General features: G+C 46.7%; 1 protein-coding gene across 2 annotated transcripts in view; it reads right to left on the reverse strand.

Annotated features, from left to right (window-relative positions):
* Nucleotides 1-13,328, reverse strand: part of GALNT7 (polypeptide N-acetylgalactosaminyltransferase 7) — a 135,967-nt gene that overhangs the window by 7,187 nt on the left and 115,452 nt on the right. Inside the window, exons 6-10 of one of the 2 annotated variants that reach the window (XM_070376038.1) lie at nucleotides 11,384-11,566; nucleotides 8,464-8,581; nucleotides 6,913-7,035; nucleotides 2,852-3,070; nucleotides 478-576 (exon numbers count right to left, since the gene is read on the reverse strand). In XM_070376038.1, the coding sequence (XP_070232139.1) occupies nucleotides 478-576; nucleotides 2,852-3,070; nucleotides 6,913-7,035; nucleotides 8,464-8,581; nucleotides 11,384-11,566 (742 nt within the window). Of the gene's footprint in view, nucleotides 1-477; nucleotides 577-2,851; nucleotides 3,071-6,912; nucleotides 7,036-8,463; nucleotides 8,582-11,383; nucleotides 11,567-11,715; nucleotides 11,899-13,328 lie in introns of both variants that reach the window. The other variant, XM_070376036.1, reaches the window with a different exon arrangement.

The following is a 13,328-nucleotide window of genomic DNA, read 5'->3' on the forward strand; positions in this document are numbered from 1 at the left end:
AGGCAAGAATAATGGAGTGGGTTGCCATTTCCTCCTCCAGGGGATCTTCCCAACCCAGAGAATGAACCCGCGTCTCCTGCATTACAGGCGGATTTTTACCATCTGAACCACCTGGGAACATGACTGGTAATAACATCCCAGCTTCTTGGGGGGAATATGTGGAAAACTGAACAATAGCTGAACAAACAAAACTGTTAGGGAGTGAGGCTTACACAATTATACACTCAAGCAAGAACATATTCTAGTCTCTTATATGAGACACAAATTCTAGATTGCGGTTGCTTACATAAAAACCAATACTGCTCTTATTCCCTCATTTAAGCAAATGCTTCAGCACTGTTGGCTTTTCACAGAATGTTTTACTTTATCAAACAATCACAGTTACCAAACTGAAAACAGGCTACAGCCTGTGCTGCGTCAGCGCCTTGGCTCCCAGTGCACACCAGCTGCGTCTGGGAGCCTGAGCCAGCGGTGTACCTGATTCCCGCCCATCCTGTGGCAGGGGCCCAGCTCCACAAAGCCTCCATTGGTCTTCCCCATGCTGTCGATGCAGTACACAGTTTCAAAGCCTCTGATCTGAAAGAAATGAACGAAGGGTCACAGGTTTAGATTCTGATAAGCTCTAGCAGGAGGTCAGAGAACTTTGTCTTGAGGCTGAGGTCCACATGGAGGGTGGGGCATGTGCAGCCTGGTACCTACTGTCCTGTTAGGCCTCTTAGAACACAGAGCTATAGTCATCTCTCAAACCACTTATGGTCTTTTTTTTTTTTTCCTACTTATCATATTTATTTGTGAAGCAATTTTGTTACATGCAAAGAGAGAGGGTTTCCTGTTGTTCTTAGATTTATAAGATTGTTTACACTTGAAAAGTCATTGGTTAGGACTTCCCTGGTGGTACAGTGGACAGAAGTCCACCTGCTAATTCTGGGGACACGGGTTTGATCCCTGGTCCGGGAAGATTCCACATACTGAGAAGCAACTAGGCCCATGCTCCGCAAGAAGAGAAGCCACTGCAATGAGAAGCCCATGCACCTCGACTAGTGAGTAGCCCCCGTGGGCTGCAACTGGAGAAAAGCCCGTGCAGCAACCAAGACCAGCCCAGTCAAAAAACAATAATAATGATAACAATTAATTAATTAATTTTAAAAAGCCACCGGTTAGATAGCGTGAAACCACTTATGGTCTGAAAGTCAACACTGGAAGGGGTTCATTTCAATGAAGGACCTTGGCCTATAAAGTTCGATAAAAGATGAAAGAAATAAAAAAAATATCATTAGTACCATTTCAGATTCATGACAGGCAGAGCAAAGGGACCTGACTACAGTGGTCACAGACACTGGCCCTAAGTATCTAGACCATCAGTGATCCTGGGAAGTAAGGCTCTCACGCCTGACAGCTGTATTCAGGGGCTGGGGTTCATGGAGAGGTGGAGGGGTAGCTATGACCAGTAGGCTGTGCTGTGCTGCTGCTAAGTCACTTCAGTCGTGTCCGACTCTGCGACCCCACAGACGGCAGCCCACTAGGCTCCTCTGTCCCTGGGATTCTCCAGGCAAGAGTACTGGAGTGGTTTGCCATTGTAACATGTGTGCTCAGTCGTGTCCCATTCCTTGCGACCCCATGGACTGTAGCCCACCAGGCTCCTCTGTCCATGGGATTCTCCAGGCAAGAATACTGGAGTGGGTTGCCATTTCCTTCTCCAGGGTATATTTCCCACCCGGGGATCAAACCCGGTTTCTGGCATCTCTAGCTTTGGCAGGTGGATTCTTTACCACTGAGTCAAATGCGGGGAGTCAAGCTATAGCTGACAAATAATACAGACCACCTATGGACAAACTGTATATACTCTAAGTACGTGGCAAACATGTGCTTCCATCTCTGGAATGCATGTTTTGTACAAAAACAATCTCCCTTTTTGGAAATACTACTACAGATTTATAACTTGATTAGAGATCACTATTGGCATCCGTTGGCAGCTGGATGTGCTTGTCGGGGCTCTGGGACAGAGGTCTGGGTTAAAGGTGGACATCTGAGAGCCATCAGCGTGTGAAGGGTGGGCTCTGAATTCTCTACTGGGCAAGCTCACCAAGAGAATTCATCCCTTCCACACAGAAGGCTCTAGGCTAGTGAGTAATTCTCGAGAGCAAAAGATAACCAAACCAAAATGAAGTCTGGGCTTTCAGGAGCTCTGGTCCAGCTGGGAGTTAAACACAGCTCATCAAAATAGAAGACGGAAATATGGGACAGAGAACTGTTAGGACACAGGAGCAGAGAGAGATCGAGCACATCCTGCTACCCAAACTACTGACCTCTTACCAAAAAGGTCAGGTCGCTTTGCCCTACCTGCTTCTCTAGGGGCTGGGGCTCCTCAGGGACAGATCCAGCCTCTTTGCATTCTTCTCACTCAGTCCCATGAAACGTGCTGCAGGCTCCAAATATACGTCACATCCTTAGATCTACATGTAGCCTCCTTTCTGGGCCCGAGGTCTCTCGGACAGCCCACTGGGGTGTCTACCAGACCATGTGTGCCCTCCTGACCCCTTCCCATGCACCCTCACTGGCAACTTCCTCACCATGGCTGCCACCTAATGTGCTGGGCAAATATCGGGTTTGGCCAAAAAGTTCATTCGGGTTTTTCTGTGACACTGCATGGAAAACCCAAATGAACTTTTTGGCCAACCCGATAAAACCAAACTAGCTGTCCACCTGGCCCACACCTTCCACTCACTTGCCTTGTTTTCCACCAAACTTCCCCGCCTCAAATTCTTCTCTCTTCCCCAACATTTCCGTCTCACTCTGCTTTCTCCTGAGCTCAGTCTCCAAACACACACATGATCACCCAGCTGACACTTACTTCTCCCCAGTCGACATTTTTGGGCGGCAGAGGGTAGTGTGAGGTGATGTCATAAGCTATTTCTTCCATGAACCATTTGAAACTCTTACAGTTGTGATCTTCTCGAAACTTCTTCAGCTCTGATATATCCCCATATGCCAAGGCCTTCGATTCTGGGCGACTGGCATAGAAGTAGTCTTTGTACTCATCCCACCAGACCTCCACAACTCTAACGTAATTCTGGGGAAAAAAAGAAATGAACATTATTATAAAAATATTTGTACTATCATAAACAGTCTCTTCCTGACATATGAAATATGACACACTCGTTTCAAGAGGACTGTATATTTAATTGTGTGCAAGCGAGCTCATGACCCTGGCATGTCACTGTCATGAGTGTTCCACCAAAGAGTGGTGGACAAAGAATCTGGTATCAGTGCGCTGAAGGTCACATGTGCATGTGTGCTCAGCTGCTCAGTCATGTTCGATTCTTTGTGACCCCCATGGACAGTAGCCCACCAGGCTCCTCTATCCATGAGATTCTCCAGGGAAGAACACTGGAGTGGGCTGCCATTTCCTTCTCCAGGGGATCTTCCTGTCTTAGGGATTAAACCTGCGTTTCCTGCACTGGCAGGCAGGTTCTTTACCACTGCACCACCTGGGGAGCCCTAAAAAGGTTACATGCTCTGAGATAATATGTTCTCTCCTGCTGATGAAGCCGAGTGAAGACAGGGTTTGTGAGAAGCTGGCTGGAATCACCCCCACCCCCTCACCCTGTCCCCTGCCCCTGCCCAGAACAATCTCCTCTCTGAGCACCACACTGTTGCACCTGCAGAAACCACAGGGATAAACAACAGCTCTGCTCACTCAGACACATTCCTGCAGGCGCCTCTGCCTGTCTGGTAACAGCTATACCTGAACCACTTCACTATAGCCCAGAATTAAGTGGATATTTCCCCCTCCCCACGTCCCAGTGGTGCATCCTGAAAAGCAACTGAAGAACAATCAAGTAAGCTGACATGTGATAACTAAGACCTAACTTCTGCCGTTGTACTGAATGCGGGTGTGAATGGATGTAGTCCAGACCCAGCGAGGTCCTCGCACTTGGACATCAGCTGGCAGTAAACTTCATAAAGGACTTGGGAGTCCGTCTTTTCAGCTGGGTGGCCATAATGTTTCTGCTGCTACTACTCATGTCCACTGCTGCAGTGAGAAAGCAGCACAGGCAACATGCAAAGCAACAGCAGACCTTGGTTCCAACGCAACTTTACTTACTAAAAGGGGCTGCATTGGGCCCGCTGGCCAAGGTGACCATTCTATATCAGGAGCAGGAACATCTAGTATTCAGATTCAATGTTTTCTTGGCTACAAGGTAACTATCAAAGGGTGATTGCCTGGCCACGGGCCTGTTGCTGCAAAAGCCTGTGGGCTCAAGAAGTTCTAAGTGGCAGCTTCCTAAAAGAGCACAATATTACTGCTAAATATTTTGAATTCTTGCAAATGCATCCAAAGTTAGACACAGTCCGTGTCTTCTAGGTACTCATGAACATGAAGAATTCAGGGCATATGTATAAGGTTACAGTAACAAAAAGGAGGAGCATTTAACTATTTGGGATGGGGGGACAGGGCTGGCTTGGTTTGAGGGAGTGGTTAGTGAGTTGGGGTCGGGACTTGCAGCAAAGGGCAACACAGCTATGTGACAAACCACGGTGTGTGTGGAGCCCTCAAGGAGGTCAGTTACCATCTCTGGATGCAGGATTCACTGAGAGAAAAGCTGCCTCCATTTCTCCATTTAAAGTGAAAAGTGTGTGAGTCGCTCCAGTCATGTCTGACTCTGCGACCTCAAAGACTGTGTAGCCCGCCAGGCTCCTCTGTCCATGGGATCTCCCGGGCAAGAATACTGGAGTGGGTTGCCATTTCCTTCTCCAGGGGTCTTCCCGACCCAGGACTGAACCTGCATCTCCTATATTGCAGGCAGACTCTCTACCGTCTGAGCCACCAGGGAAACTCCTTTGGATAATTAAGAAGTGAATCTGCGTGAAGCATTTAGATTTTTGTACACACTCAGCTCTCACAAAGTGCCAGCTCTTGGTGACACCAGTGTTCGTTTTTAGGGACTTTGCATGTCACCTCTCAGCTGACAGCCATCCGCATAGAAGGGTCTATGCAGGCAGCAGACATCAGATTCAGTTTCCAAGGGAATAACCCTGACGGGGAGTGGAGATGGCCTGAGGGGTGGGACGGAGGGGAGAGGGATGGGGGGGGTGGGTGAGCACCCGTGGGAGACCTGAGGGCCTTTGCTGAGCAAGGAGAGACGGGAACCAGGGGCGGTGTGGGAGGTGGGAGGCGGGAGGTGGTGAAGGGACTACCTGCCTCATCTCACCTCGTGGGCTCAGCGGTCACAGAAAAAGGAACCGTCTCCAAGGAAAAGTTAATGGCTCAGCTCTGACAATGCTGAGTCTGAAACACCTGAGGACCACCTAAGACGAGGGTTCTAGGGAATTCCCTGGGGGACCAGTGGTTAGGGCCCTGTGCTTTCACTGTTCCATCTCTGGTTAGGGAACTAAGGCCCCATAAGCCGTGTGGTGCAAAAAAAAAAAAAAAAAAACCAACAAAATTAAAAGAAGAGGAGGGTTCTGGGAGACAGCTGATGCGAGAGGTCTGCAGTTCAGAGAAGACCACTGGCTGGAGAAACAGCCCTGGAGGCGGAGGGGACACACAGAGGCAGGGGACGGAGGTGCTGGCGACGGCTGCACTTGCTGGGCTTTGAGAAGACCCACGGCTAACCTGACAGTGATGGGTGCTGCCCTCTCATCTCTTTCTGTTCCTCGTAGCACAGGCTCTCCTGAGCTGACCTGACGTCATGAATTCCTGGTGACTGTGGGGCTGATTCCAAGGGCAGGTTCTCCTCCTGCGAGGCCGCGGGCCTGGTGTTATGTGGGAACTCTCTCTGTCTAACGAGGCTCCACGATGGTCATTTTGAAGATAATCTAGCTGGTCAGAGGGCTGTGCTGGTTCTTATAGCCTCATTTCTCCTTCAGTTATCTATTCCCTTTGGGGAACAGTCCTGAGTTGCAGCTGTAGCCAGAAATAGACTTCCTTCTGCTTTTGACTTGGTTAAGGGTTTCAGAAGATGAAGGGCACCAGTCACATGCTCTTAGAGTCTATGGCAGCCACACGGCTCCTACGTTGCTCCATCAAGGAGTAAGGTCCTGGTCCTGCCAGCAGCGGGGCCTGTAGACTCTAGGGTGAAACTCTCCTGGTTTGTCCCTCGTTTGGGGGACAAAAGATACTAAACTATTTAAAACAATTTTTTACTGTTATTTTTAAACTTTTAATTCTGTATTGGGGTATAGCCAATTGACAATGTCGGGATAGTCAACAGAGAGGGCACTTAGCCATACAAAAGATACTGAACTTTTATAAGCACTGTTCACAACTCTGACTTTGTTTACTACTCAAACTCCTATTATAATCACTTTACTTTTCAAAAAATCAGATAAGAACAATATTTTACTGATGTGTGAATGATACAAACTGGTATTTTCTTTCCAGCTATTTTCCTACAGTGTTGCTGCTACTGCTGCTAAGTTGCTTCAGTCGTGTCCGACTCTGTGCGACCCTCCATAGACGGCAGCCCACCAGGCTCCGCCGTCTATGAGATTCTCCAGGCAAGAACACTGGAGTGGGCTGCCATTTCCTTCTACAATGCATGAAAGTGAAAAGTGAAAGTGAAGTCGCTCAGTCGTGTCCGACTCTTAGCAACCCAATGGACTGCAGCCTACCAGGCTCCTCCGTCCATAGGATTCTCCAGGGAAGAGTACTAGAGTGGGTTGTCAGCTTTTACAAATTAATTTGAGGTATCTTCACAGAAAACACTTGATACAGGAATGATAATCAGAGTAGGATACAAGGAATAATCTTAAACAGTAAGAAGTTTCACAAATAAATCTAGCCTAAGTTAAAAGTGACACCCAGCATGACGGCTTCAAAGGTGTCACCCAGCCATCAGGTTGACACCAAGTGGCCATGTGGCACACGTGTCAGCTCCCAGTCTCCCCACTTTTAACCAAAAGACTCACCTTTAGGGTAGGAGAAGACCCGACATAGACGGGTGGGGGGTTCCCCTGCCAGCCCTCAAGACGGTAGATGTGCCCGACACGGGAACAAGGGACAAACAGCAGCTTGCCTCCACACTGCCAGATCTGTCAGGAAAGACACACGTGCAGCGGTTTCAAATGCCAGCTCTGTCCTGTGAAACCTAAACACTAGACACTAGACACAGTGTCCATAGGGAATTTATACGCCAAACAGATCCTGCAATGACTTCCTGTTTCTCGAGCTCACATACTAACAAAGAGGCTGCTGGGGAACCCAGGTGTGCCCGGGACCCAGGACCCCTTCCTGAGCCCCTGCAGCACCCGAGATACCCCCATGGTAACCCGCAGAGCCATACAGACATCCCAGTCCTCACACCCTCGTAACCCCCCTCCCCGCTCCACCAGCTAACATGTCTCCCATGGGGGAGTGTTCTGATCAACGCCTCACCAGCTTCTGCACCTCTGCTCCCCTCTGCCATCGCTCCCCTATTTATTTATAGTAGGAGATTATCCTTATGAAGGGCAGCTGGGGGTCATGCCCTCCCCCTCAGCCTCTCTGATGGTTTCCACTGCCTGCTGGATTAGTAACAGTGGAACAGCACTGGAGGCCCCCCACTGTGGCCCTAATATCCCTGCCCACATGGTCTTCCCCTTAATCTCTGTCTGATTCACGCATTCAGCTTCTGCCAGCATTCCTGTCTCCTGAACTCTCATATCCCCTACCCTGTGCCTTTTCCCATTCTACCTGCTTAGAAGCGTCCCCCAACCAATCTCACGCCCATCTTCCTAGTTCTGTCTTGAACACTTCCTCCAGCAGGATCCCACCAACTGCTCCTTCATCACATCAGCTGAATGTGGGTCCACCTTCTGATTGTGTTACGAGTTTAAGTAGAAGTCCCATCTCTTATCAACTGTAAGTTCCTTGACAGCGGGGACTGGGTTTCTCCTCTCATCCCTCACGGGGCTGAGCTCCAGACATTCAAGACAAGGTGAACAATTATCTGTTCAACTCAAACCGGATCACTGTTCTCTCTCTTTCTTTCAGGAAGAGGGTGGGGAGCTGCAGCTCCCGTGTCAGTGTGAGGACCCCAGTCCCTGTTGGGGTCTGCCTCTGTCCTGAAGCATCCTGTCCTACAGGGATGAAAGGCAGCTTCAGCAGTGGATGGGCAAACGGGACCCGACAACTGCTGATTCCCCCAGGGGCTCTGATAACAAAAGGCTCCAGTATGGAAAACCTTTGGGGGAGGGGTGGGGGATGGGAAAGGAGGCATTTTTATTCTGAAGCTTGCTGGCCTCCGTTTTTAGCTGAGCCGTGTACATACGCAGTCGGAGCTTGCATTTTCCCTTATTTTTTCCCAAAAGGCAAGTATGTTTGTTAGTCATTCCTTATAATTTAGAGAAATGCATCAAACAGTCCCCCCACCACCCCCTCCTCCACCCCATACACACAACCTGAAAGAAACCAGCCTTATCGTATAGTCACAAGAATCAGTAACTTCTTGGAAAAATTGCAGTTGTTTAATGAAATGTTACCTTGTATGAGATCTCAAAGTTTTCACCACCCCAAATCTGGAGGCCTGGATCATAGAGACCCAGTTCAAAGAAGAAGTCTCTTTCGATGGCGAATAACCCTCCAGCCATGGCTGGGGACCTAAGGGAAAGAAATGCTGGAACAACTTTGAAAGACAAATGCCCAAGACCCCTTCAACCACAGACAACAAAGCTTTTTGGAATACAGTTAAGTAATGCATAGAAGAGACAAAACTGATGGCCAAACATTAAGAAATTATAAAGCCTTCACCAAGCAATTCTGTTCATAATTTCTTATGAATTCACTACAATTTTTAACTGAAATGGTATGATATATTTCATTACAAATTAGAGCATTACATCATTTCGCCATTAGAGGGCATCTTGGTTCCTTGGTTGACTTAAAAATTAAGCCTTGTGAGTTAAAACAGAATTTTTGCTTTCACTCCTCAAAAGGACTGAGCCATAAGCCGTGGCTGGCTAAATGTTCCCGCAATGATTTATGAGTCATTCCAGGATGAGTGAAACCATACACCATGAAAGTAGTATCTCATTTTTGAAATTTTATAGCTCAGGGGTTTGCCAAATAAGGGTGTAGCTCATGGGAGGACAGCCTGGGTTCATTGTAAGTTTGCAAATGTGGCCCGGAAATGACACAGGAGAATGAGACAGAGTTATTTACTGTGTCAGGACGCAGGGATGCCAGAGGGTGACTCGTGGGCCTTCCTGAGTGCGATCCTGAACTGGGTACTTTTTAGCGACAAGAGAAAAAAAAAAAGACTTGGTAGCTTTCTATGGTGAGCCCCTCCCAGCATCAGAAGTTAGAGGAGAATAATTTTCATCCTGTTCCCTCGGGAACAAAGGATTGTCGCTGCATACGAATCTTAGGTAGGTCCCTCCATTGGAGCCTCTTCATCAGCACACCTGATATCAATCTATCGCCGATTCCCGCTGATTGCACCATCAACTCACATAGTGGGTTCACACGGTGAAGCCACTTCTTCCCAGCCTCACTGCTGCCATCCTAGCCCACGGACAGAACCCTGACGGCGTCCTCTTTCCTGCCCCACCGGAGCCCCATCAGGCAGCTGGGTAGCGCCGCCCTGCTGTGCTGACCCCCTCCTGCCCCAGGGCCCAGGCTCCTGTCCTCCTGCCACTCCACAGCCCTCATCCCTCAGGGCTCGGCCTCGGGAACAGTTTCTGGGCTTTGCTTCTCACCACTCGTACTCGCTGCTCCACAGTCATTCATGTAGTGAACTGTTTAATTTCTGTCTCGCCTGCTGCGTGTTCAGTGCCACGAGGGAACACAGCTCATTAAAAGGAAATGTCATCACGTCAGGGGAAAGTCATCCTCTCAAAAGGCTTTTCTTCTCAGAGTATGCAGCTGAACTCACTAAATAGCACTGGTGCATTTTCGGTTATATTTTCACACCACGTTTATTTAACTGTCATTTAACATTATTATGACTATGCCCTTTTGATCTTTAAACATATTCCCAGTTATCTCAGTACATATTTGAAAAATGTATCTTAATGTGAAAGCCAGTGAGTTATTTAAAGGGAAACCTTCCTTAAATTTTTCTAGCACATTTTAAAAAATTCTCTTTACTAGCCCATGGGTTTGGTGGGAATATACCTGTAGTCACCATCCCTTATTTTTTCCCTCCCAGAATTATTTGTGAGTCAGGTTAAACATATCAGTGGTAGGCTCTTGGACAATTTTGGGAAAAAAAAAAAAACAAAACCTCAAACAAATTTGGAAAATGTCACATAAAGCTGAAAGGTTGTATAATTTCCTTATGTTTGCCATTTCAGTATCCTGGTATCACGACATGCCCAGACCCCACCAGCTTTTTGCATGACATCGGACACTGTCCCCAAACTGAGTTCGAGCATCATCAGTAGCGCAACAGGAAGAGAGAGACCAAAAGCAGAACCATAAGATCAAAAAAATAAAATTAGACACATTTAGAAACCTACATTAGCATCTAACTAAACAATTCATTTGGGGCCACTCTTTAAAAGATGGTAAAAATGTTCTAGTAAAAAGACCAAAAAAGAGAGAAGAACATAAATTTTTCTATTTGAAGAGGCACAAGAAAGGAGAAAGGAAGATTCTGGAAAAACATCTCCTTTTAATCAAATGCTCTTCTGAGAATGAAGTCATAAAGGAATTCTGTGTAACATTTCCCAAGTCATGTATTTTTATTCATCAAATTTAACTGGCATAAAATTACTATTTAAGAGCATACAAAACAAAAGAAAGAAAAAAAAATCTTGTTACTGCCTTTTGTTGTTAATACTACCCTCCAAGGCATCAAAGTAGATACAAAACTTGGATAGTAAGTAAAGTTTACACATTTTAAACTTATAGAATTATATGTCTAGTCCACTTTCCCAGGTGGGCTCAGTGGTAAAGAACCCACCTGCCAATGCAGGAGACATGGGTTTGCTTCCTGAATCGGGAAGATCCCTGGAGGAGGAAGTAGCAACCTATTCCAGTATTCTTGCCTGGGGAATCTCATGGACAGTGGAGCCTGGCGGGCTACAGTCCATGGGGTCGAAAAGAGTCAGACATGACTTAGCGACTAAACAAAATAACAAACAAAAACCTAAAACTGCAAAGCTTTTCTTGTTTTTCACCTGTATTTGGAACTGATACCATAAAACATGCCCACCCTCCAAGTCTGCCCCCAAATGGAGCTTGCTTTTAAGAAGAAAGCAACCACAAAGATGAAAGGGTGAATTTAAACCCCTGAAACAGCACAAAGAAAGAAATCCTTTCATAGTCTGAGACAGCATCTACAGTGTTAATTATATTTATATATATATATATAAAAATATATATATTTAGCTTGGCAAGAGGTTAATAGGTTAGCAGCGACTGGAGAAAAGAAAAAAAGGTAAGTGATTTAGTGATTACCGATATGGTTCAGTTTTTGTCTTTCTCAGTCTCTTCTCTCGGGGGGTCAGAGGCACCCGTTTCCAGAGCATACTCCAGTCCCATGCTCCTCGGGCATACCCATCTTCGTCACCACCCCCTTGGGGCACAATCTCATATGTGTTGCCATTTATGACATCTATGAGCGGCACAGTGCAAATGGTTCTGTGTTGTGTTGTTGATGGATGGCAGCAAAGATGAAATGCAAGGGCGTGTGGGGACCCACGTGTTTACACCAGGACATGGGGAAGGAAGAAAAAAAAGTACTTAGAGAGAAACATTCCATGTTAAAAAGAGGAAGTAGCGAGCTTTACCGATAAGGTTCAGTTTTATGTTTTCTTTTGGCCTTTTCCTTGTGACTCAGGGGGATTCGCTTCCATAGCAAACTCCAGTCCCAGGCCCCTCTGGCAAAACCATCTTCATCCCCACCTTGCTGAGGCTCAATGGAATAGTCATTCCCATCTATGTAATCTATTAGAGGCACAGTGCATGTGGTTCTGAAACATTTACAGAAAATGAAAAAGCATTTAAGAAACCCAACACTTACTAGTTGAGCAGGTCTATCTGTATTATCTCTTGTTATTCTGGGTTGCTCTATTTTTTTTCCCCACTAAGGGACCTTAGGACTTCCCTAATGGCTCAGACAGTAAAGAATCCACCTACAATGCAGGAAATGCAGGTTCGACCCCTGGATCAGGAAGATCCCCTGGAGAAGGGAATGGCAACCCACTCCAGTATTCTTCCCTGGAGAATCCAATGGACAGAGAAGCCTGGAAGGCTACAGTCCATGGGTTGCAAAACAGTCAGACACAATTTAGCAACTAAGCAGCAGCAGGGGACATTAATATCTAATGGGAGGTCGACGTGAACGAATGCCTTAAAAAGTCAAGGAGGCTGTTTTCATAAGAGAAGGGGAGAGGGGACGTCCCTGGGCTCACAGACAAACGTTGGGGACAAAGAGCCGTGTCCTTGAACTTAGCAGCGCTTCCTCATTGTCACTCTGGTCCTACAGGCACGCTCTCTTGGTAACTTCACATTATTTCTCAGGTTTCCCTGCCCATTTTTTTCCCCTCCTTGCCCCTCCATTCAAAATCAGTGTGTGTGTGTGTGTGTGTGTGTGTGTGTGACTTCCCTGGTGGTCCTGTGGTTAAGACTTCAAACTCCCAATGCAGGGGGCATGGGTTCGATCCTTGGTCGGGGAACTATCAGGAAATTTAAGAGCCCACCTGCCTCATAAGGCCTGGCCTAAGACACAAAACAAATATAAATAAAGATTACAGTTTCTTAAAAAAAAAAAAATGAGTGTGTGTGTGTAGAAAGATAATACCTGCTACACTTTCAGCAGTGCTCCCAACTCTGCTGCTTTTTACTTCTTTGGAAGAAGTTATTATGAAAATCTGTTTCTATACATTTACTTGATCTTCTATCCTACTTCTTTTATTGCAAAAAATTAGCTTTTATCACACATACACAAAAAAACACAAAAATCCCTCAAAACCTGCTGAATAGCATAAATAGTGGCCTGAGAATTTGGAGCAAAAAAAAAAAATACCTTTTATCTGGGCTTCATAAAAATGCTAGTGGTATATGACTAATTAGGTATAGTGCCAACTCTGCTCAGATAATTGGTACACTGCTTGTTCTCGTGTTCATTTCATCAGAAAGGGTTTTAAAAGGCATCTCCCAAAATGGAGATTACAGGTTTTTCCAACCACGGTTAAGGTGCGTTTTAGATGTTTAGAAACCAAGAGGGGAAAATCCTTGGGGCTCAGGATTTTGACACAGGGGCTTTATTCCCGCCTGTGGACTCCTGCGGGCCAGTCGAGGGTCCGGTGGAATGACCTCACTCACCCTGCCTACATCTCAGAGGACTGCCCACTCTCACCAGGAGAGGGGAAGGCTGGCTATCTCTCCTCATGAGAGTCTT

This window comes from Bos mutus, chromosome 8 (genome assembly GCF_027580195.1).
Source record: "Bos mutus isolate GX-2022 chromosome 8, NWIPB_WYAK_1.1, whole genome shotgun sequence".
Taxonomy (NCBI): domain Eukaryota; kingdom Metazoa; phylum Chordata; class Mammalia; order Artiodactyla; family Bovidae; genus Bos; species Bos mutus.